Source organism: Diceros bicornis, chromosome 5, assembly GCF_020826845.1.
Source record: "Diceros bicornis minor isolate mBicDic1 chromosome 5, mDicBic1.mat.cur, whole genome shotgun sequence".
NCBI classification, from domain to species: Eukaryota; Metazoa; Chordata; class Mammalia; order Perissodactyla; family Rhinocerotidae; genus Diceros; species Diceros bicornis.
The window spans coordinates 17,876,162-17,898,871 of NC_080744.1; the positions used below are offsets into that span (position 1 = coordinate 17,876,162).

The following is a 22,710-nucleotide window of genomic DNA, read 5'->3' on the forward strand; positions in this document are numbered from 1 at the left end:
AGCCCCTGAAGTGTAGTATTTTGTCATCCCTCAGTAAGTCCAGCAGAGTCAGTTTTTCCTCCACTGTTGAAATAGATTGCTTTTCCTTGGGATAAGCATTAAGTGAAAAATTTGGTTTGATCAAGAATATTTCAAAACCAGAAACACAAGGTGAACGGCACTGACTGAGAGGAACTGCAGATTCAGGTTCTCCCATCTCATATTCACTCTAGAGGTCCACATTTACTAACTGAAGAGCAAGTGTTCTATACTTTTTAAATCATTGTTTTCTTTCTTGCTCTTTTTATTTCCTGATGGGTAAAGTCTAGTTGAATTTGTGTAAGTTACAGGAGCCTATCATCATAGTGACTACACCATAACAGTTTTACAAGAGAAAAACTTTTAAGCTCACCATCAACCAGAGATGTTCACTACTTCGCATTTTTGGGACTATTAATCTGACATCAGTAGCATAATTTGCTTCAAGCCTCTTAATGATCACTTAAACTTATGAAAAGACATAATCCTTACCAAAAATAAATGAAAATAAAATAACATGGTCAAATTAAGGGAAACTAAATTAAGTTTTAAAATCATATATTCTTAAGAAAATATTATAAACAGGCTATTAGAATCCTCAAAGATACAGGTACATCCTACTTCTAAAAAGAAAACTAGGGCCGGCTCCGCGCCTTAGTGGTTAAGTGCACACGCTCTGCTGTTGGCAGCCCGGGTTCGGATCCCAGGCGTGCACCGACGCACCGCTTCTCCGACCATGCTTAGGCCGCGTCCCACATACAGCAACTAGAAGGATGTGCAGCTATGACATACAACTATCTACTGGGGCTTTGGGGGAAAAAATAAATAAATAAAATTAAAAAAAAAAATAAAAAGAAAACTATACTTTCCTACTGAATTAAAATAAAAGTTGAGTGATGTATTCCCAGGACAAAGTTGAATTGGCCTAAGGCAAATACCAGATTTAGTTTGCTGTTTTAACATGCCTAAGATTTTTGATAAAAAGAAGCCTTACAATCTACTAGACATGAAAAAAAAATAATTTCTACCAGCAAAGGAAAGGAGTTTACAAAAGCCATATGATTCTAGATGTCATCTCTGAGGTTCTTATGTTTGTTGCTCGTCCAGTAAAGTTATACTGAATTAACATTAGAGTTAATAGGTCCTTAATCCAGCAACAAGACGGAGACTGAAACCAGTGCTTTCCTTCACAGTCAATTACCTATACACAGCTAAAAAATTTTTTTTCCTCAAAAGCAACTGATGGCTCATTACAGAAAAAGAACACAACAAAATTACCCATAATCCACTCTTCCAGTGAAGGAAAAAATCTTCTAGAAAGGAAAATGTGGCATTTTCAATCATTCTTAGAAATTTACTCTGATATAAACATGGCTATTTTATTTCAATACAAAGTATCTCAACTTTATTTTTATATGAATCATGATAGATATGAATCTGAAGTTTAATCTTATTAAATTATAATATTTACATAACTTTTTGGAACTCTGGGTATTTTCCTTCAAGTGACTTCTCTATATTCTATAATGGACATTAGTTTTAAAACAATCATAAAATATTACCAAATTTTCACTTTAGTTTAAAGATAAACTCCTTGGAAGGCAAATATGTATTAGTGGCTACATCTTGAAGAAATGGAACTTCTAAGATCATCACATCATGAGAAACGCTAAGACCAACCTTTCAAAAAGCATAGCAAACTCGGTTAAATTAGTTTAGAATAGTTAATTTCCAGAAACAAGAATTTTGGAAACTTGAATTCGGTCATATTCCAAAAACTTAAAAGTGGTCAGACATTTCATGAGTGGATAGTTCTCTTGGTGACAATAAATACTAGTATAAAAGTCAGCAGTAAAGAGAACCAGCCTTAACAAACTGTTTTTATTTTAAAGACAGGAATGAAGCAGTTATTTGGTCACAGTGATTTTTACCTCTATTTTGGAAACAAACAAGTATTCCCCCTTCTTCCCAATAATCGAATACAGAGGACATACCTCAGAAGGTGCTTGCTGCGTGCTTATATAATAGATAAGAAACAGCCTCATTTTATCTTCTGGAGTTCCTGCTACAAAGGGGGAAACAGATTTAAATTTTAGACTTTCATAATTCTGGTTGTTATGTATTATCATCAACACTATAAATTCAAGGCACATACACACGTGACAAAATATGGTTCTTGAGTCAACTGATTTAAGGTTACAGGCACTAAATTACAAACGTAAAATACAGATATGGAAAAAGATTAAATACTTTGGGATTAAAGGGATGGGATATGGAAGTTTCTCCATTCTATCTTCCAAACTGTCTACAATATTGAGATTTATCTTTCAAATATAAACTCAAAAAGCATAGAAAGGTATAGGAAGGAGAATCATACAATTCTCAAATAGAATACTTTCAAGAAGGAAATGCAATGCTAGTAATAATTACGTAAGGACAACTGGTGTAAAAATGGGACCGTCCTGGGAAACCAGTTGTATGGTCACTCTAAGTACGATGTTATGAAACTTTGCTGGCTAAAATCATCCAGCTGAGCCTGAAGTCATGCTTCCGAAATTTGGGCCACTAAATATACATTTCTCCTCTTTCTGAAGGGTATATGAAGATTTGGGAAAACCATACATTTATATTAACATAAACACTGTTGTATTACACAACAGAATATATTTGCCTGGAATTTTAAGATAAAACATAAGATTTCAAAGCAATTTCTCATGTGCAGTGGGTACTTTGAGCTACTACTCCTATTACCCAAAAGCCCAAGACTGCCCAGAAAAACTCATTTATTCCCCCTTCTGCTATTGTGTGTACTTTGGTGCAAAGTGATAAGGCACTGGTCATGAGTGACGCAGTTTCACTACTCAACAAATAACAACATGCGCTCTCACTTCAAAGTGTGTCCTCATATGCAAGAACTCAGAATTGTTATACTTTATTAGAGAATAAAAACTAGGATAATTTTTTCAAAACACAATGACTGATGAACCATCGATTTTTTTATAAGGTTTAGAATCCAGACATCATTCTCAAATTATTCTTATTCCCTAAATATGACAAGGAATGGTAATAAGGATCAACACTGGGTTCTCCAAAGTTCTCATGTTTACAATAAATATTGTATTTTGGATATTTTGAATTAGGTTATGAGATTCAGGGTCTTGTTTTAATCCTAGGAGAAACCTGATATTTTTGTTTTAGCAGGGTTCAGGCCAAAGTTCTTAGCAGCCTTCTGTGGATTGTGGTTCTATTGTGGATTCTATTTTCAAAACCTTTTGAAGTGCTACTGGGATCTGTCCCACCGTCCAGGGGCCAATACGGGAAGTGGGAGGTTGTCTAGCCCTTCACCTCTGTCTTTGGAATGCTGTTTAGGATCAGATTCACGCATGTGCAGCTCAGAGGTGAGCCCAGGAATTTATAAACAACTTTATGTGGTTCCTTTCCTGAGCTCCTTCCTTCCGCAGTCTCCCTCGTACTTTCCAGTCTTCTTGGCCTTCCCTTTTTGGTGCTCCAGCCAGAAAGCTTTGGCTTTAGTTATCCTGCTCCATTGTGCATTTCCTGCAACTATGACTAAGCAGCTAGAGGACAAAGAGGAATGGGGCTTGCCGCAGTCTCTTGGGACCAGGGCTCCTAAGACAGGAGAGAAAAGGTTCCCCTCCCTCCGAGTTTTAGGGGCCTGTGGGTCCCTGCTGTTGCTTTTAATACCCTCAGCATTTTCTAATGAAAATGTAAAGGTAGCACAGCCTTTTCTAATGAAAGGCACTTATTCTGCTTAAAGAAGGAACAGTTCCCATTCTTCTTCAAGGAGAAATATATTTTATAATTGCTACAGTGTTAATAAATGCCCTAAAACCTCTGCTAAGATTTTTACGAGTCATATGATGGATGGTAATGTTGGACAGCAAACTGATGCTTGTAATGACGTTAATCACAGGGGAACCAAATGAAAATTGTAAAAATGTACCCTTTACAACTGTGAGTACTCTAGAGCCAGTAGCTATAGCCTGAATCCTCTTGTCACACACAAGTTTCTACTGCAACTGCTCTCTATTTTCAAGTCAGAGATTCCTCACTGAGTGATCTTAGAGAAAAGTTCTAAGTATAGTTCAGAGAGCTTCTTTTCTCCCTGAACAATCTGAAAGTAAGTTGTTGACCTGCTGTCCTATCACTCCTAAATGTCAAAGACATTTTCTAATATAATAACCTCAATATAACAACTATCAAAACCAGGAAATTAGCACTGATACACTACTACCATCTAATCCTCAGATGCCATTTCAAGTTTGATCAATTGTCTCTATAACATCCTTCATGGGAAAAAGATTAATTTCAGAATCATGTGTTGCACACAGTTGTCACACCGTCCATACTGTTTTCTTCTGTATAAAATAGTTCCTCAGTCCTTCCTTCACTTACATGGCCTTGATGAAGATCACAGCCTAGTTTTTTTTGTAGAATATCTCACAATTAAGTTTTGTCTGATACTTCTTCATGATTAGATTCAGGTTATACATCTTTGGCAGGAATATCACAAAAGTGATACTGTATTCTTTGTACTGCATCCTACTGGGTGGTGCACTATTTCAATATGTCTCAATACTGATGATGTTTCACTGTGATTACCCAATAAGAAATCAGGCTTCTCCACGGTAAAGTTAGTTTTTCTCCTTTTGTAATTAATAAGTATTTTGTAGGGAGGTAGTTTGAAACTTGTAAATATTCTGTAAAATTTCGATTTATTCATTTATTATATCTGTATGGACTCATGGCTTCCTATTCCATTCAGTAGGTTATAATCTGTCATTATCATTATTTATTTTGATGCTCATATTGTCAAGATCTGGCCCCTGGGGGCCTCTTCAAACTGACTTCTGGGTCCTTTTGACATGTCCCATCGTGTGTTGACTATTTTCCTTGCTTTCAGACACAACAAAATGTTCCCGGCTCTCCCTATCTCAGCCCCGGAATCAACCACTTCTCCAATGAGTCCTAGTGGAAAATGATATCTATAAGCTAAAATGTTTACTACTGGGTTATTGTTGCTCCTAGCTCTGCTCAGTTGGCACAGCTAGGGAATACGTACATAGGCGTATGTACACACACACACACCCCTATAATTATTTCTCTAGCTGACAAATACATAGTGAAAACACTAAGTCCATACCAACACCTCCAATTCCAATCTAACATTACAGGGTCCATTCTAGTTTTCTCCCTTTCCATATTTATAACTTCCTTCTCTGACAAAAGGAAACTTGGCTCCCTTTATATTATCTGGTATATTTACTTATTTAACCAGTCCCCTATGTAACAAATATCCTATCTCTGCCACCATCCCCTCGCCTGCCTGGATGCCTTCTCACTCCACTTGGGCTCTGATTCCTACAATGGACCCACCCACACGCATGGCTATAAGTCTCATTCCACCTAGGCTGATGCTGGGCTGCTCCTGTGCAGGGTCACCCTCATTAGTCTGTTTGGGCTCTTATACCCTGTGCTGGACTGCTCCCACATGTGGACAGTGCTCACTTCACTTGGTTCAACGCCTCACACTGGATTACCAACCCTCTCTCTACCCTGTAAGTGAATGCCCCTCTCATCCTGCTCAGGTTCTAACACCTTGTTCTGGGCTAAAGTGGTACCAGACTGCCACTTGGCATGAATGCCTACCTTGCTCTGCCCTTCTTAATGTCTTGAGAAATAAATTGTTTGAGAAAGTAAGAAGAAGGAAAAACAAAGGTCCTGATTGCTTTTTTATCAACACACTTATTTGCTTCAACTTTACTCAAAACTTAAGGTAAATAATAAGGAATAGCTCTGAAGTGATGGACTTATATATATTTTGCATTTTTTCATTGTAAAGTGCAAATACCTTCAAATGTTAAGTTCTCCCTACAAATCTAGCTTTTTAAAAGTGTGAGCAATACTTATGGATTCTCAGAAGTTTTTATGACTAGAACCCTTTAATTACAAACAATTTGGATTTTTTTTTATTACTTTCCTATTTGGAACAAAGTCTAAAACTCATACCAAAACTATAACACAAAAACCATTATCATTCAGCTGAATAGTCTGTATGCAAAATATACACTGAATCGCTTATATGCTTTTTATTCATTTTGGAAAAGACCTGAGATTTGAATTGAAAACTATTCTGAAATGATCAACAAGTTCACTAAAGTTTAGAGAATTTTAGTGGCTAAAACCATATGTAGATCTCATGATCATTATAATTGAAAGCAATAATTAGATTACATTTTCAAAGTACAAATAGTTATATCTTATTTTAAGAAAATCTAACTTACATACATTTAGATAAACATAAAGAGGTTTACTACAGACTTTCTTTAAAAGTGAATTCCCTAAATATTTAAAACAGAATTCAGTTTTAGATACATCTTTTTAGGAAACTCTTTAGGGTTAAACAGAAGTAATTAAAAAGCATATCACTTAGAGACACTTGCTGTGAATCTACACCTTCAAATCTTCCTGGAACCAGCAGAAACTGAGCTTCAGATGTATCACTTTAAACAAATGAGTATAAAAAGCGCTTAAATACCATCAAAGAAAAGTTCAACAAAAAAATGCAAATCATTTTTCCACTTTAGGAATTAGTATGGTATAAAATACTCAAGAGAAAATAACTCAATTATTTCATTATTAGCACAAATTGTCAGAAAAATAATACTTCTATTCAGAATTTTACTCAAACTGAAAATGCCAGATCATCAGATGTGAAACTTAACAATAATCTCAAATTTATGGTACATACCATCAGGGTCTGATATTATATCTAGAAGAGACTTATCCAGAGTAGTTTTGCTCATTATTTTTTCTTCATATTCAAAATACACATCCAGTTTCCTTGCCTGTTTCAAAATAAATATTAGATTAGAATACATCAAGTAATAAAAACACACTAAAGCCCTCTCAGCTTACTATTCTATTTTCTATGATCAATTTTAAAAACAAATGTTCATTTCCCAATAGAACTTAAATTTTAAATTTTCTTACTTTTCATCACACACTTAACATAAAAAACAACAATAGATTGACTACTTTGTTGACCATGTTTGACTTATAAATTCAGAATTAACTCTGCATGTCATATATATTGGCACAGAAAAACAATCACACGAATCTCTATTATTGTATTAATTAGTAACTAGCATACAAATCATACTGTATTCCACGCAAATGAACGTCAGGCAGTCATGTTACTTTTTTTTTTTTTTTTGTGAGGAAGATCAGGCCTGAGCTAACATCCATGCCAATCCTCCTCCTTTTGCTGAGGAAAACTGGCCCTGGGCTAACATCTGTGCCTATCTTCCTCCACTTTACATGGGACACCGCCACAGCATGGCCTGACAAGTGGTGCATCGGTCTGCACCCGGGATCCAAACCCGGGCCGCCAGCAGTGGAGCGCACGCACTTAACTGCTACACCACGGGGCCGGCCCCAACATGTTACTTTTTTAGTACATAAATCCACATATTTTCACCTTAACTGGACAGAAAGCTACCCTAATTAAATTATTTTCAATGGTTTTTAAATAAAACTGTTTTCTCACTAATTCTCCTACTTAATACTTCAAAGTTTCAGATAATGGAAAAGTAGTCCAACTTAGCTTCTCTGTATGACATCTTTTCTAATTTAAAATTTGTTGATTCAAGTTATCCAAATGAAATTAACATGTTAGGATCCTCCAAGGTAAATAAAAAATATCATTATCAAGTATCTATTAAATTATGCTTCAGATAATATGAAAGAGGAAAAAGAACATGCTTTCTATTGAAGGTGTTAACAATCTAAGGGAGAGTAGAAACCATTCATGAAATATATTAGAATACTTAGAGATACCAACAAAGAACCAAAACATAAATATAGAACACAAATATATATATTAAGCTAAGATGACAGAATGAAATAAACAGTTAACCAATTGTGGAGGAGGAAGTGATGAATTTTGAGTTGAGTTTTGAAAGTGATTTGGAGACATGGATGGATAGAGTTCATTTCAGTTAAAGGGCTCGAACCAAGGCACAATCAGAACGGAGAATCTGTTCAGACTAAGGAATGATAGACTAAGGAGTGACTTCATACATGAGGCAACAGGAAATCAATCAGACTCCCTCAATCCCACCCCCCCGCAGTAAGGCCAGAGCTTAAAAAGATGAAATATTCAGTTTAAAAATCAAAACAACATAAAAAGATATACATGGAGACCTGTCTTCACCTCTGTCCTCTTTCCACCCCATTTCCACATGCTTCTATGGATATTTACTTGGATGATTTCTTCTACAGTTTTTCAGTTCCTTTATGCAAATATAAGCAAATAGGGTCTATATCCTAATATTCCTCTGCTTTCTGACACAAAAGGTAATATACTATACTCTTCTATCCCTTGCTTTCACTCAACAATATATTCTACATCAGTACATGGAGAATTTCCTTATCAGTGAGCTCTTGATAAAAGTATAATAAACTCTACAAGTGTTTTCCTTTTTATAAACTCCTCCTTTTTAAAACTCTTCATATTCTTCAAACTCCCTGACATAGAAACTATTTTAACTACTGTATAAAGCTACTTTCAATACCAAAATAGACAAGAGGTGAAGTCCTAGGAATGGAAAAATATAATATTAAAAATGGATAAAAGAAACAGAAAGGAGACCATGGAAGTGGCTGTGGGACTGGAAAGGAAGAGAGATATTCAATAATTAACATGAGAATGGATATGGGAAGCAAAGTAGTGAAAAAAGTCAAAGATAACTCCTAGGCAACTAGGATGATGGTAGTAGGAACTATGTTAACATGAATATTAAATTGGGAAAGACTAATTTATCTGTAGAGTGAAGCCAGGAATGGAAGGGGGAAGGCGATAAAATAACATGTTAAGCTGACTTTCAGGCCCTCACCATTTGCTCCAGACAACCTTTTCTGTTTCATCACTATTCACTAGGTCAGTTCCCTCTAGTCACTTAAATAACTCACTGACTTTTCATTAAACATTGTGTATGCTTTTAATCCTCTAGGCTTAGGCTCAGGTTATTCTCTTAGCTTTTTAAGAATATATTTCCCCTCTATCACCTGCCCAGTGAATTCTAGTCATTTTTCAAGGTCCAGCTTCTCTGCAACTCTTCAATCTCTGTTCTTGCCCCTTCCTGCCCCTCTCCCAATCTCCTTCGCTGGAAGAATTTATTACTCCCTTAAGTGTGTACTGACAGCACTTTACACACCTCTCCATAATAACAACGATCACACCATATTACTCTCTTGGTTTACATGCCACATTTCTAAAACTGTAAACTCCCCAGAGTGTGTCTAATTAATCATTTAACCCTAGGGGTCTAGCACAGCACCTGGCTCATAACAAGTACTTGATAAAATATTTGTTGAATTTCTAAGCTAAGAGCAGGACATATACAGATCAAGCAGTAATCTTCAAAAGTCATGGAAGTAGCTAAATGAACTCCTAGAAATGAAAAATGTAAAGAATCAAATCTTTAGAGATTTATTATATATAATATTAAGTATGCTAAATGCCATAATGGAATCTAATGTCTGCACCTACATACATCAGTGAAAAAGCAGGGTTCACTGATTTATGCAGGTACACACATTAGATTCATTTTGCTCTTCTTATGTATTAACTTACTTACACTTTAACTTCTTTTTTGAGGAAGACCAGCCCTGAGCTAACATCCATGCCAATCCTCTTTTCTTTTTCTTTTTTCTGAGGCAGACTGGCCCTGGGCTAACATCCGTGCCCATCTTCCTCCACTTTATATGGGATGCCACCACAGCATGGCCTGACAAGTGGTGCATCGGTGCACACCCGGGATCCGAACCTGGGCTGCCAGCAGCAACGGAGCGTGCACACTTAACTGCTACGCCACGGGGCTGGCCCCCTACTTTAACTTCTAATGGGCAATGGAAATAGAATCCAAAAGCAAGTTAGTTTGACTGCTAATGGGTAAGGAGTTTCTTATGGAAGTGATGAGAATGTTCTAAAACTACACTGTGGTTGTGGTCACTCAACTCTATGAATATACTAAAAACCATCAAATTGTATACTTTAAGTAGGTGTAGTGTGTGAATTAAATAGTATGGTATGTGAATTATACCTCAATAAAGCAGTCAAACAAATGTAACTTAGAATTTCAATATACTAATTGGGAGGGAGCCCTATGTAGGAGGGAAAGGAGTGAAGTAGAGATTTTCTAACCTGCATAAGAGAATTAGTATCTGTTCAGCATCTGTTATGTGCAAGATACTTTACTTACAGCTACGGCTTTCAAATGTTTTTAAACAGAGAACCTCAGGACCCTCTTTCTGAAACCAAATCTTCTGCAGAACCCTAAACATAAAATAGATACAAGTGACCCATTAAATGTCTCTATAGAGCTCTAGAGGACCAGAGAACAGTGTTTAACAACTACTAACTTAGGTTATCTCATTTAATTCTCCAAATAACACTATGAGCTAGGAGTTATTAGTCCCATTTTAAAAATGAAGAAACAGACACACAGAAACATAAATTTATTCAAGGTTACCAGAGTAGAAGTAGTAGAGAGTTGAGATTCAAATCCAGGTCAGACTCCAATGTACACCACAGATAAAGAGTAGGGAAAATTATATTTTCCTCAAGAACAATTTATTGCTTCCTTTGTAAATGCTTTATGAAAGAAAGTATATTTGTCAATTAGTACATATTTGATTTTTTTTTGTAATACACATAAGTATATGTGGCAAAGGTTATTTTGTCCAGAGATGTAATATCTACAGGTCCTTTCTCAATTTCTTGAAATAAGGGAAAATACTAAGAGAAACAACTTCTATAATCCCAAAGATGATTATTCTTATACAATATGGGTTCAAAGGAGACTACAATTTGGATAACAAGTGATACATGGAAAATAGACAAGTTAAAAATATAAAAAACTGACATAGTCAAGATAATAAACAGATTTTTGGTAGCTTCAATAAATATCAAGATTAATTGAGTAAGAAGGGACTATCACAGAAAACCAAAGACTATGTACGAAATACAAATTATATCTAGTGAAAATAAACTCTGAGAGCCATGAATTTCTCAAAAAGCCCCTTTACTAGGGCTTTCTAAGGGAGGAATCTGATTAAAAAAAAATTGTAGTGTTTTTCTCCAAATTCCAGAGTTGTCAGTGGACAATCAGGCTGATGTTTTTCACTTTTCAGTACACTGCCTCAACATTTATATAAAATTAACATTAGATAGTTATATTTATATATATATATATATATATATATATATATATATATATAGCCTTTTTTGACTGGTGACAGCCTACTGGGTTTGAAATGAACAAAAGAAGGGGGCTCTTCTAAAAACATTCACTCACCAAAACGGCTCTTAAGAGTCATCTGGGATGCACAAGCAGTATACATATTTTGCCTTTTGAAAATCCGTTACCTAGAAACACTTGCCAAATGACCCATACAGGACACGAAAGGAATTCCCTTTTCCTTTCTACAATTGTGGGGGGATTTTTCCTTCTCTTTACCATTCCTCTTTCCATTCTAGCTACAGACACCACCACTCTGGGACTACCTACTCCCTGCTAGCTACAATTCTCATTTCTCACCTCAGTCTGTAACTGGTTATGACAAAAACTACAGTGGTACTTGTTGGCTTTCTCTCTTCTCCAAGCCCCAATTCTATCCCCTAGCACTAGTCAGCAGTGCAAGTAAAGGCAAGAAGGGATTAGAGAGTTATACGTCCTTTTACTATTAAGAATCCCAATTTTCTTTTCCTCCTACTTCTTACAGGAGGGAGAGGGGATGACAAACCCTTCTCTGCTGCAACACAACATTAGGAATATTCCAGATTATGAATTAAATAGGATTTTTAGGACAGGGACCTATCCACCACACACTATCTATAAGAAAGAATATCCCTAAGCTAAAATGAACCGAGAACTACACTTTTAGCATATAACCTTTACCTAAGTTGAAGATCATTTATACCCTAGCCTTTCTCGTTCTTTCTTTCTTCTTTACATGTTTAGTTCCTATCATCTTTCAGGGCTGTATTTGATATCTCTTTCTCCAGGTGGGTAGCATCTGTATGTTGTATTATAACAGTGTGTGGTCTGTATATGTCACTAGAGTATAAACTCTAGTTTATACTAGATTACTTGTTCATTATTGTATGCCTTGTGCCCTGCAAGAAGACTGGAATTCTCCAAAACTCAACTGCTTCATATAATATAACAAAATAGCACGTTAATATATTTTCAGCTATTTAGGTGTGTATTTTGCTGCATTTCACACTGGTGGGTTTGCGTGGGTCTGTCAACATGAAAAATTATGTTGCACAAAACCCGGATAATCCATGAAAATATATTTGAAGGTGTTTTATAATACATATGGCTGAAAATATTTTCTCTGGAGAACTTGCTCATATGCCAGAATGACTTGGAAGTCTTGAGTAAAATTCATCCTGATACCTCTACCTCACTTCTGTGCAGAGATGGGACTGCAGACTGTCAAGGTGAGGAACCTGGTTAGGATCTTCAATTTCTCTAACAGGCTATCAACCTTACCTCATTTCCAAATATGTGCATTTTTCTCTCAACCAAGAACACCAAATTTCTAGCATTCCAGGCCCAAATCAGAATGTGTAACCTCAATTTCTCTGCTATATAACTCTTATCAAAAGCCCAAATAAAAAGGTGATATTCATGAACTATTTAAAGAATATGCCATTTTTCCACTCTAGATACTAAAAATTTTCTTCTTAGTTTAAGAAAAAACACTAGAATGCTATAAACCTAGACCTTACTATCTTGGTCAATCATAAAACTGCCCTCATTGAATTATATTTTAATATTACAATCTTGACTTTCAATAAAGTTGTCATATGAAATCCATGAGAGTAATTGATATTAAAATATTGCATCATTACATCACTCCACTTACTCTAGGTAATGTCTAATACGAGCAATGTCTTTTGTAATATGATACTAAAGAACACTTTGTTTAGAATAAAAAGCAGAAATTCTCCTCTTTGATAAGAAGTTTTTAAAAATTTAATCACATCTTTTTTTTTTTTTTTTTTTTCCGCTGGGGAAGACCAGCTCTGAGCTAACATCTATTGCCAATCCTCCTCCTTTTTTTTTTTCCCCCAAAAGCCCCCGGTAGATAGTTGTATGTCATAGTTGCACATCCTTCTAGTTGCTGTACGTGGGACGTGGCCTCAGCACGGCCAGAGAAGCCAAGCGTCGGTGTGCGCCCAGTATCCGAACCCGGGCCGCCAGTAGCGGAGCACGTGCACTTAACCGCTAAGCCACGGGGCTGGCCCAATCACATCTTTTCTTTATCTTGGTTGCCAGAAAATTCAAAGCCAAATTTGAGAATTACCATTATTAAGTATATAGCAACTATTCTGAGTTTTTATTTCATTATTTTTGTTGGATGTACTATTTGTGGTAGCTGCCTTAAATCTGTTTTAGAATAAGGAAATAACTTTATTTAATCTATACATTTATTCTATATATTAACTCCTACTAAAAATATTTAAATTCTAACATGATCTATGTAATAAAAAATTTAAAATGTGCATGAAGTGATCTTTATAGATGACAAGTATTAAAAATACTAATATTAGCAACCTTATTACAACAAATACCAAAAGATGCTTTAGCTATAATATTTCCAGAGAGAACAGAGGTTTACATGGCACTTGTAAACTATTTTGTCTTATTTTACCATGACTCTCAGAAGCATTTAGTTTTAATTTATACCACCAATATGTTGAACGCTTAAAAGATATACTCAGGAAAAGAAGAGCAAATTAAATCCAAAGTGAGCAGAACAAAAGAAATGATAAAAATCAGAGCAGAAATTAATGAAATTAAAAACAAGAAATCAATAGAGAAAATCACCAGAACCAAAAGCTGGTTCTTTGAAAAGATCAATAAAATCAATAAAGTTCTAGCCAGATTAACTAAGAAAAAAGGAGAGAAGACACAAATGACTAATATTAGAAATGAAAAAAGGTGCCATCACTACTGATCCCATGCCATTAAAAGGATAATAGAGGAATATTTTGAACAACTCTATGCCCACAAACTTGATAATCTAGATGAAATGAACCAATTCCTTGAAAGACATAATCTACCAAAGCTAATTTACGGAGAAATAATCTGAATAAGCCTATATCTATTAAAGAAATTGATCAATAATCAATAATGTTCCAAAACAGAAAGCATCAGGTCTAGATGGGTTCACTAGTGAACTTTACTAAACATTTAAGAAAGAAATTATACCAATTCTCTACAATGTCTTCCAGAAAACAGAATGCAAATGATGATAAACTAGATGCTTTTCTGTTAAGATCAGGAACAAGGTAAGGATGTTCCCTCTCATAGTCCTATTCAACACTATATTGGAAGTCCTAGCTAATGCAATAAACAAGAAAAGGAAATAAAAGGTATACAGTTGGGACGAAAGAAATAAAGCTGTCTTTGTTTGCAGATGTCACGATTGTCTATGTAGAAAATACCAAAGAAACACAAAAAAACTCCTGGAACTAGTAAGTGATTATAGCAAGGCTGTAAGAAACAAGGTTAATATACAAAAGTCAACTGCTTTCCAATATGCCAGAAACGAACAATTGAAATTTGAAATTAAAACACAATACTCTTTTCATTAGTACTCAAAAAATAAATGAATGAAATAGTTATAAATCTAACAAAATATATACAAGATCTATAGGAGGAAAACTAAAAAACTGATGAAAGAAACAAAAGAAGAACCAAATAAATGAAGAGATATTCCTAGCTCATGAACAGAAGACTCAATATTGTCAAGATGTCAGTTCTTCCCAACTTGATCTGTTGGGATCTCAATTAAAATCCTAGCAAGTTATTTTGTGGATATCAACGAACTGATTCTAAGGGTTATATGAAGACGTGACAGACCCAGAATAGTCAACACCATATTGAAGAAGAAAAACGATGAAGGATTGACAATAGCTGATTTTAAGACTTACTATAAAACTACAGTAATTAAGACAGTGTGGTATTGGTGAAAAAATAGACAAAATATATCAATGAGAATGCAAAAAAAGACCCACACAAAGGTTGGCATGATCAATCTTTTTAATTTTAGACATTTTAACAGATGTGTAGTAGTATCTCATTGTGGCTTTAGTTTGCATTTTTCTAATGACTACTGATATTGAACTTGTCACCTGTATATCTTTATTAGTCAAGTCTCTGTTCAAATCTTTTGCCCATTTTTAAATTGGGTTGTTTATTTTGAGTTTTGAGAAGTCTTTATATCTGAAAGTAACCTTTATAAATCTATTAAACTGGGTCTTGCTAAATAACAATACTTCATCTTCACAAAAGCAGGTGGCAGAGAAGTGAGAGCAAAGAGCTAGAGAAAAGTAATTTCACACTTTCTTTTGGAAATTGGAAGTAGTCTCCAGAAATTCATAGCGAGTGAGAAGCTGACAGATATTCCACTCACTCAAGAGCTGTCTTTGGTCATACCTGGAGTAAAGAAAACTTCCTCAAGTTCTGATAGTGACTAATCTTATTTGGGATGAGAAGAGGTAAAAGACAATGATAGCTTCTCCACTGAAGTCTTTCTGCTACAGAATATATTTTCCCCCTGCCTTGAAGAAAAGTCACTAAGGTCATATGAACATTCACTTGGTATGTATACTGGAAAAGAGATCATTTTAAATAGATCAGTCAAAATCTAGCCAGAGAAATGTTCTGATTTTTAATACAGTAAAATTTCTTCCCTACTGTGATCAGGAAAGTAGTAATCAATTAATCAAAGTCAGTTACTGTAAAGAATGATTAAAAAAAGAATCTCTTGTACATACACATTTTGAACATTGCCTTTTAACTTAAGACCTAAAATGTACAACTGTCTGTCAATCTTGATGTAGGTTCAAGACCTTTTCTTTGAGTACAGAGGTTCACTGACTGAAATTTTTTTCTTTGAAGTGGAACAAAAAAATTTATAGACATTTGCAAAGCAATTTTAGTATTTTTCAAGACTTTCCAATCTTTCACAGTTAAGTTTTTTTTACTCACTACTAACTTAAACGATAATTAAATGGTCATCTTCACTGAGTCTTTCTAAGGCATGGAACTAAGTTTTATAGAAACAATCCTCTTTTCCTACTTATACAATTGACATAAATAAACTGGAATCAAACACAAATAACTCTTTGGTAAGCAAAGAATTCAATTTGTGAAGCAGACTAGCTGCCAGTTGTCAGCATGTCAGTAATGTGGCCAGCAGCCCTCTATGTTTTACAGAAGGAATAAAGGGCATCAGTTAATTTGGTGTGTTGACTAGCGGAGATCAATTAAGAGAGTTTCTACTTTATTTTAAAAGCTTATCTTGCCTTAAGAAAGATATAGAAGCCGAGCAAACGAAAAATTAGCCCCCAGGAGGAGGGGCTGAAGTTAAATGCTAGTACCGCTAGCAAGGGCTAAGCCTTGTTCAGAGTGTAGACCTAAGGCAGCACATGTTTGCTTGATCAGATGATGTCTTTAGATCTAAGTGAGTACTTCTTAACTTTCTCCATACGAAGCAGCAAAACAAAAAAGAGAATTCAGCACCAATGAAGCCTCAATCCACAAGAGCTTATTAACAGCTTATTCTTTGCTGGCTACATCAGGATGGAGCACTCAGATGTTAAAGCTCTTCCTCTCAGGTGAGAGCATTAGGACAAAGAACACATAATGCCATTCCTATCTCTTATCTAACATGACTTAACGTAGGCATCTTTTCCTTTTCTTACGTATCTGATGCTTAATTCATTTTGACTATGCAGGTGGGCTAAAAATCAAGTAAATTAAAATTTGTCTATAAATTGTTTAAGTAATCCCAGAAGCCATTCCCCAACAACCAATAAGTGGGGAAAGTCATAACTGTATTAGAAATGAAAGAACTGCTAAAGAAGAGGTTTAAAAGGCATGGATTACTCAAAACAAATGAGGATTCAACAATTTACTTTTTAGTCTATTAGATCAAAGTTAACTACTCAAGCCACTAAAATCCTTAGAACATCAATAAACTTATGTGATAATATTTGCCAAAGTTGTTGCAAACTAGTGTGCTTATTCTAACCTTCCAACAAAACATTGATTGCCGGATAACTGCCAGGACTTATAAAGAAATTCATTTCTTCTAGTATTTTGCTTCAGAAAATGATCTAAGGAAATGTAAGAAGCAGCTATAAACTAAACATTCCAAAAGGAGAAACATGCAAAACTGCAATACAGACAAATACCAAGAGAAGTGTTCTGAGAGCTCTGCATAAAAAGTCATAATGTTCTTGCTAATAATAATAAAAAATATTTATTGCTTAGGTCAATAAATGTTACAAAGAAATGAAGCTCAGATGGTCAATAAATTCTGGTGAAAAAAGTAAGAGATCATGGAGAAAAATACTTCTTTAATTTTAACTAAAGTTTAAAAATACTTCAGAGGTAGATGGTATAATACAGTAATGGTACGAATAAACACGCCAATTAAAAAGTAAATATTAGGGGCTGGCCCCATGGCATAGCGGTTAAGTGCGCGCGCTCCGCTGCTGGCGGCCCAGGTTCGGATCCCGGGTGCGCACCAACGCACTGCCCTGTCAGGCCATGCTGTGGCGGCGTCCCACATAAAGTGGAGGAAGATCGGCATGGATGTTCTTCCTCAGCAAAAAGAGGAGGATTGGCATGGATGTTAGCTCAGGCTTGATATTCCTCACCAAAAAAAGAAAAAAGTAAATATTATAAAGTTGGAAATTTAATAATTATGGACAATTATAAGAAAAAATGTTATAACTAGGAGTAATGAGAAATAATGGAAACAATGGAGTTTATGTGCTAGTTTTGTCACGGGAGAACAGCTTAAAAAAGATGGTCAACATTAAAAGAGGACTCTTCACAGAAAACCCACCAATTTTTCTATACTAATATAATTTCTTATATCAAGATAGCTCTTTTACAATATGTGGTTTATTAAGTACAACTTAAATTTATATGTAAATATTTAAAATAAATATGCTCCTTTATCTATGATATAAAAAAACCCTGATATTAATTGGGTTTCCCAGAATGACACAAAGAGAAATACTGTGTCCTATACATGACATTATTTTCCCTCTGCAAGTGACGGTCCTTTATAGCAGTTTCTTTAAATCAGATCTTGTTAGGAAAAGGGTGTCCTCCTTGAGTTACAGCAAAATAATTATTCCAAAATGTACAGTTTTTATATAAAACCACTTAACACAAATTAGTTTCTTAGCACAAGATGCTCTGCCAGACAATTAGCAGCCCTGGAAAAAACTTCCTTTATAAAGAAAGCCAAGTGACCAGGTATTAAAGTCAAATTGTTTGGGTCAGGCATGGTGGCATATTAAAGTATTTCAGACAGATGGCCTCTATTAGCACAAACTGATTCTGAAAAACTCATATAAAATCATTAGTGTAAAATCATACATAAGCATCATAAAAAATTTTGTAAGTAAATTTTGCCTTAACACCATTTTTCACCTATACTAGCAATCTTCCAGTTCCAGACTTACTTCCAGAACTCACCTATCCCTCACACTTCTCAGTCAATTCTCTATTTAAAACATAAATCTGATTTTGTGATTAATCTCCAATGACTTCCCATCATACTTAAATTCCTATTTCTCTTGACCCCATAGTCTATTACTCCTTCCCTCCTCACTATAAGCACATTAGTCTTCTGCTAGGTGCTCAAAAACACCAACTTTGTTCATGCCTTCAGGCCTCTGGCACTTATTACTCCCTCTGCCTGGAACGCCTGGCCCTGAGCTTTTCACTAATGGGCTCCTTGTGATTCTCAACTCAAACATCACCTCATCAAAGGTGATTTTCCTAACCACTTACCTAAAGTAGCCCTCTCAGCCAGTCTCCATCACCTCACATCACCTAAATGCCTAAAGTTACCTTGCTTTCTAATTTGTTTACTTTGTTTATTGTCAATACAATATCAGCTCCAAGAGAACAGAGAACTTGTCTTGTTTACTACAGAATCTCTAGGGCCCAGTACAACACACACAGAGCCACTCAATAAACATGATTCAATAAGTAAATTACTTTAACCAGAATTTTCTCAAACCATAAGCTCTAGTCTCTGACCTAGAGCATATTCATATAAATTTGTAGCAGGATAACATTTGTAAAGTTTTATGAATAACACGACACTGTGCACTTGCCATAGGTACAATAATTACTTTGGGTTATACAACTCAGTTTGGTAGTAGGAGCCGAGCTTGGCATTTCTTGGCTTTACAGCTGTGAGAACTGAGGTCAGAAAGTAAAATGTAAGAATTAATAAACTTTTAATAATAATAATAAAAAAAAAAACTGTAAGTCAAAGGAAATCCTCAGAACAGCTTTAATCTCAAAGCACACACAGGACTATTAACCACTGTCATAACTTCTTAGAATCTGTTCTAACTTGTCTATTTATGTGCATGTAGCACCTGACACACTGCTTGATACACAGAAAGTACTCAAAAAATGTTTAATGGATCATAAGATCTTTACTACATAATTATAGTTTAATAGATGTAAACCAGAACCTATATTTTATTTTAGTGCAATAAATTTTTCTTTAACTTTTTATATTAGATTCACAGTCTTCCTATTTAGTCTTGTAAGCAAAGCCTTTTCTCTCCTACTGAAGGAAATTCTCAATATAGCTCTCTATTGTATTTCACCTGGTTATACATATTATCTCCACAGGAGACAACGACCTCAGGTAAACAGATCTGCTTTGTTCCACTTTACAGAGATGCTACATTTGGAAGTGAAAATATCATCAACAGAATCATCCATAGACTGCACAATTATGTTTCTATTCCTGTAGGTACACGAAAATAGCAAGTATCAATATCAAGATGTGGAATAACAACAAAAAAAATTAGGTTGTGAGCTTAATAGAAATTATGCAGGTTTAAATTCAACGCTGCACAATGCCCATTATCCATCAACAGTAGCTCCTTTCTAATGCTTTATGACTTTTTAAATCATTAAAAAAGAAAAATGTTTAAGTCCCTTTTCCAAAAATCCAAGGTGTTATCAACATCTTTGACAGGCAGCAAGTATATTCAGCTTTTTTACATTGCTTTTTCAAATGTATCATATCAAATGGAAAGTAGGGTCAGTAATAACCACGTCCTAGCGTATGGTTAATCTGTTACTGGAATTCAGCTCCACGTCCAGAGAATAAATAAAAGTAGAATTCTGAAGAACTGAATAAGTCAAGCTGATATGGGGCAATCATGAATAAAGTAATGAGAAAAAAGAATTATGATAACTACATACAGAAGATCTAATATATCTATTTCAAAATCATAGTACAACATGAGTCAGTAAAAAGCTTTAACACTAATAGACTCATTTAAAATTAAAACGTTCAGGGGCCGGACCCGTGGCGCAGCGGTTAAGTGCGCACGCTCCGCTGCTGGCAGCCCGGGGTTCTGATCCCAGGTGTGCACCGACGCACTGCTTCTCAGGCTGTGCTGTGGCGGCGTCCCACATAAAATGGAGGAAGATCAGCACAGATGTTAGCTCAGGGCCAGTCTTCCTCAGCAAAAAGAGGAGGATTAGCATGGATGTTAGCTCAGGCCTGATCTTCCTCATAAAGAAAAAAAAAAAAAAACTAAAAAGTTCAAAACCAAGTTACATAATGAACTGATGTTATTAATGGATATTTTACATAGTACTATAGTAAAAGGGATGTCTAAATCGTATTACTGATAGATACAGGTCGTCTGTTAATACAGTAATACGTGCAGAGACAGTATTGAGGTAGTGCAACATAACAGAAATATCAGAGATTCTAACTTTTTTACTGAATGTGTGATGTTGGGCCAATCACTCATCTTTCTGGAGTCTTAAGTTTCCTCATTTGCAAAAAATGAAACTAATAATGCTGTCTTCAATAATTATGTCTCATAACGTTACAGTGAGGACTCAATGAGAGAATGAATATGAAACCATCTTACAAAGTATAAAACCCTATACAAACAGAAGTTATATTGTGGGGAGAAAAATGTTAAATTTACCTTTATATGTTCTAAAACAGCAGTGGCAACATTTGTATGGAGATCAATAAGTCTTTTTTTTTCAAGGAGTTCTGGCAAAGAACTACAAGTATCAAAAAACTGAAAATTAACCATTAAATTTTCTAAGAAAATGACACAGACTTTAATAAAACCCACACCTACATGTTTCCTTTGAGGAAACTTGGAACAGTAAATCAGTGACAAAATGACAAACTGTCAACTGAATTTAATCTCTCGGCTTGAACACATACAGTATTTACTACTTTAATACAGATGAAATGCTTATTTTAAAATATTCTGCCTCCCAAATATCATTATTTCCATCATTTCACCTTCTGATTCCAAAATTTGGAGGTTTAGAATAAAATCAGATAAATGGAAATACGATTTTACTGATATTTCTACAACATGTTTCCTCTCTCCTTGATGGCATTTAAAGTATCAAAAAGAAACTGTTTAATCTTTAGCTAATAAAATAATAGTAATGATAAAATTAATAATAACTTGTATTATTTTATCACCAATACTATCTTCTTGGTAAAATTACCCCCTTACACAATTCAAACTAGTCAAAGAAGCAAATGATCTGCTATATACTACAGGGAACTTAAACCAGCTTGAACACGTTAAAAACACAATTTAGTTCTTTAAACTTAAAGGTATATACTATTACCTACTATTTCCTATCATTAAAAATATTAAACAATTTTTTAACCTTCAAAATAAATCTTATCAATAGAAAGACTTCAAAGAGGATATATTACTTACTTACCTAACAGCTGATGTTAGCTTAGCAGTATTGTCAGAAAGCATACTTATCGCTCCTTCATCTTCCCCTTCTAGTCCCTAGGAAAGAAAAAACAAGTCCCAGTAACTACTCAGAAATACCAAGCCCAAGCATAAAAATTAATATACTCCTAAGATCACCAATAAACAGTAAAATTTAGGTCACTCAGAATAACAGTTCTCCTCTAAGGAGCAAGCATATGCATTCTTGATAGTTATAGAAAAGTTCTAGTCACCACCAGTCTAACAAATAGTTGGATGACTGAAAAAAGGATCAGCTGGTATTTTCAGATGAAGAAATAGGCCCAGAGACTTGCCAGAGGTCACAGAGTAATAAATAGCACAGCTGAAATCTGAACTTAGATCAAATATAATAGAATGAGCAGCACTGGAATAGAGATCTCTAAAACAAAGTTACGTTATATACTTTTTCAAATCATAAATTCATATTATTCTTTTAAAAGTTTTGCTCCTCTCAGTATTTAGATTTCTTTTTGAAAAAGATCTTTCATATAAGTTGAGAATATTTTTGTTGTTATTAAAGCAATGAATTGCCTTGAGTTTTAAGAGATCAAAAAAAAAAAATTTAACCTCTTTCTCCCTCCAGATCTCCTTCTGCTTCTCTACAATTCTAAGAAAGCAAACAGAATCTTACCATGATGCTTTTAAGTCGTTTAACCTCATCTTCCTGTGCTCTGTAAGATTCTAGTTCTTGCTGAACTGATTCTGCAACTTCTGGGAATGGACTGAAACAGCATTGCACAGAGGAACTATGAGTATGACATTAAAATACTGATTTTTGT

The 22,710-nt window shown here is 34.9% G+C and overlaps 1 protein-coding gene across 4 annotated transcripts in view; it reads right to left on the reverse strand.

The window, feature by feature from the left end:
* SCFD1 (sec1 family domain containing 1) overlaps window positions 1-22,710 on the reverse strand; it is a 97,571-nt gene that overhangs the window by 34,877 nt on the left and 39,984 nt on the right. For all 4 annotated transcript variants that reach the window (XR_009220016.1, XR_009220017.1, XR_009220018.1 and 1 more), the window contains 5 exons: window positions 22,563-22,653; window positions 21,894-21,967; window positions 21,122-21,203; window positions 6,788-6,884; window positions 2,013-2,083 (listed from right to left, as the gene is read on the reverse strand). Coding sequence is in view for 1 of the 4 variants with exons in the window: in XM_058540792.1 (XP_058396775.1) it covers window positions 2,013-2,083; window positions 6,788-6,884; window positions 21,122-21,203; window positions 21,894-21,967; window positions 22,563-22,653 (415 nt within the window). In the remaining 3 variants the exon portion in view is untranslated. The remainder of the gene's footprint in view (window positions 1-2,012; window positions 2,084-6,787; window positions 6,885-21,121; window positions 21,204-21,893; window positions 21,968-22,562; window positions 22,654-22,710) is intronic.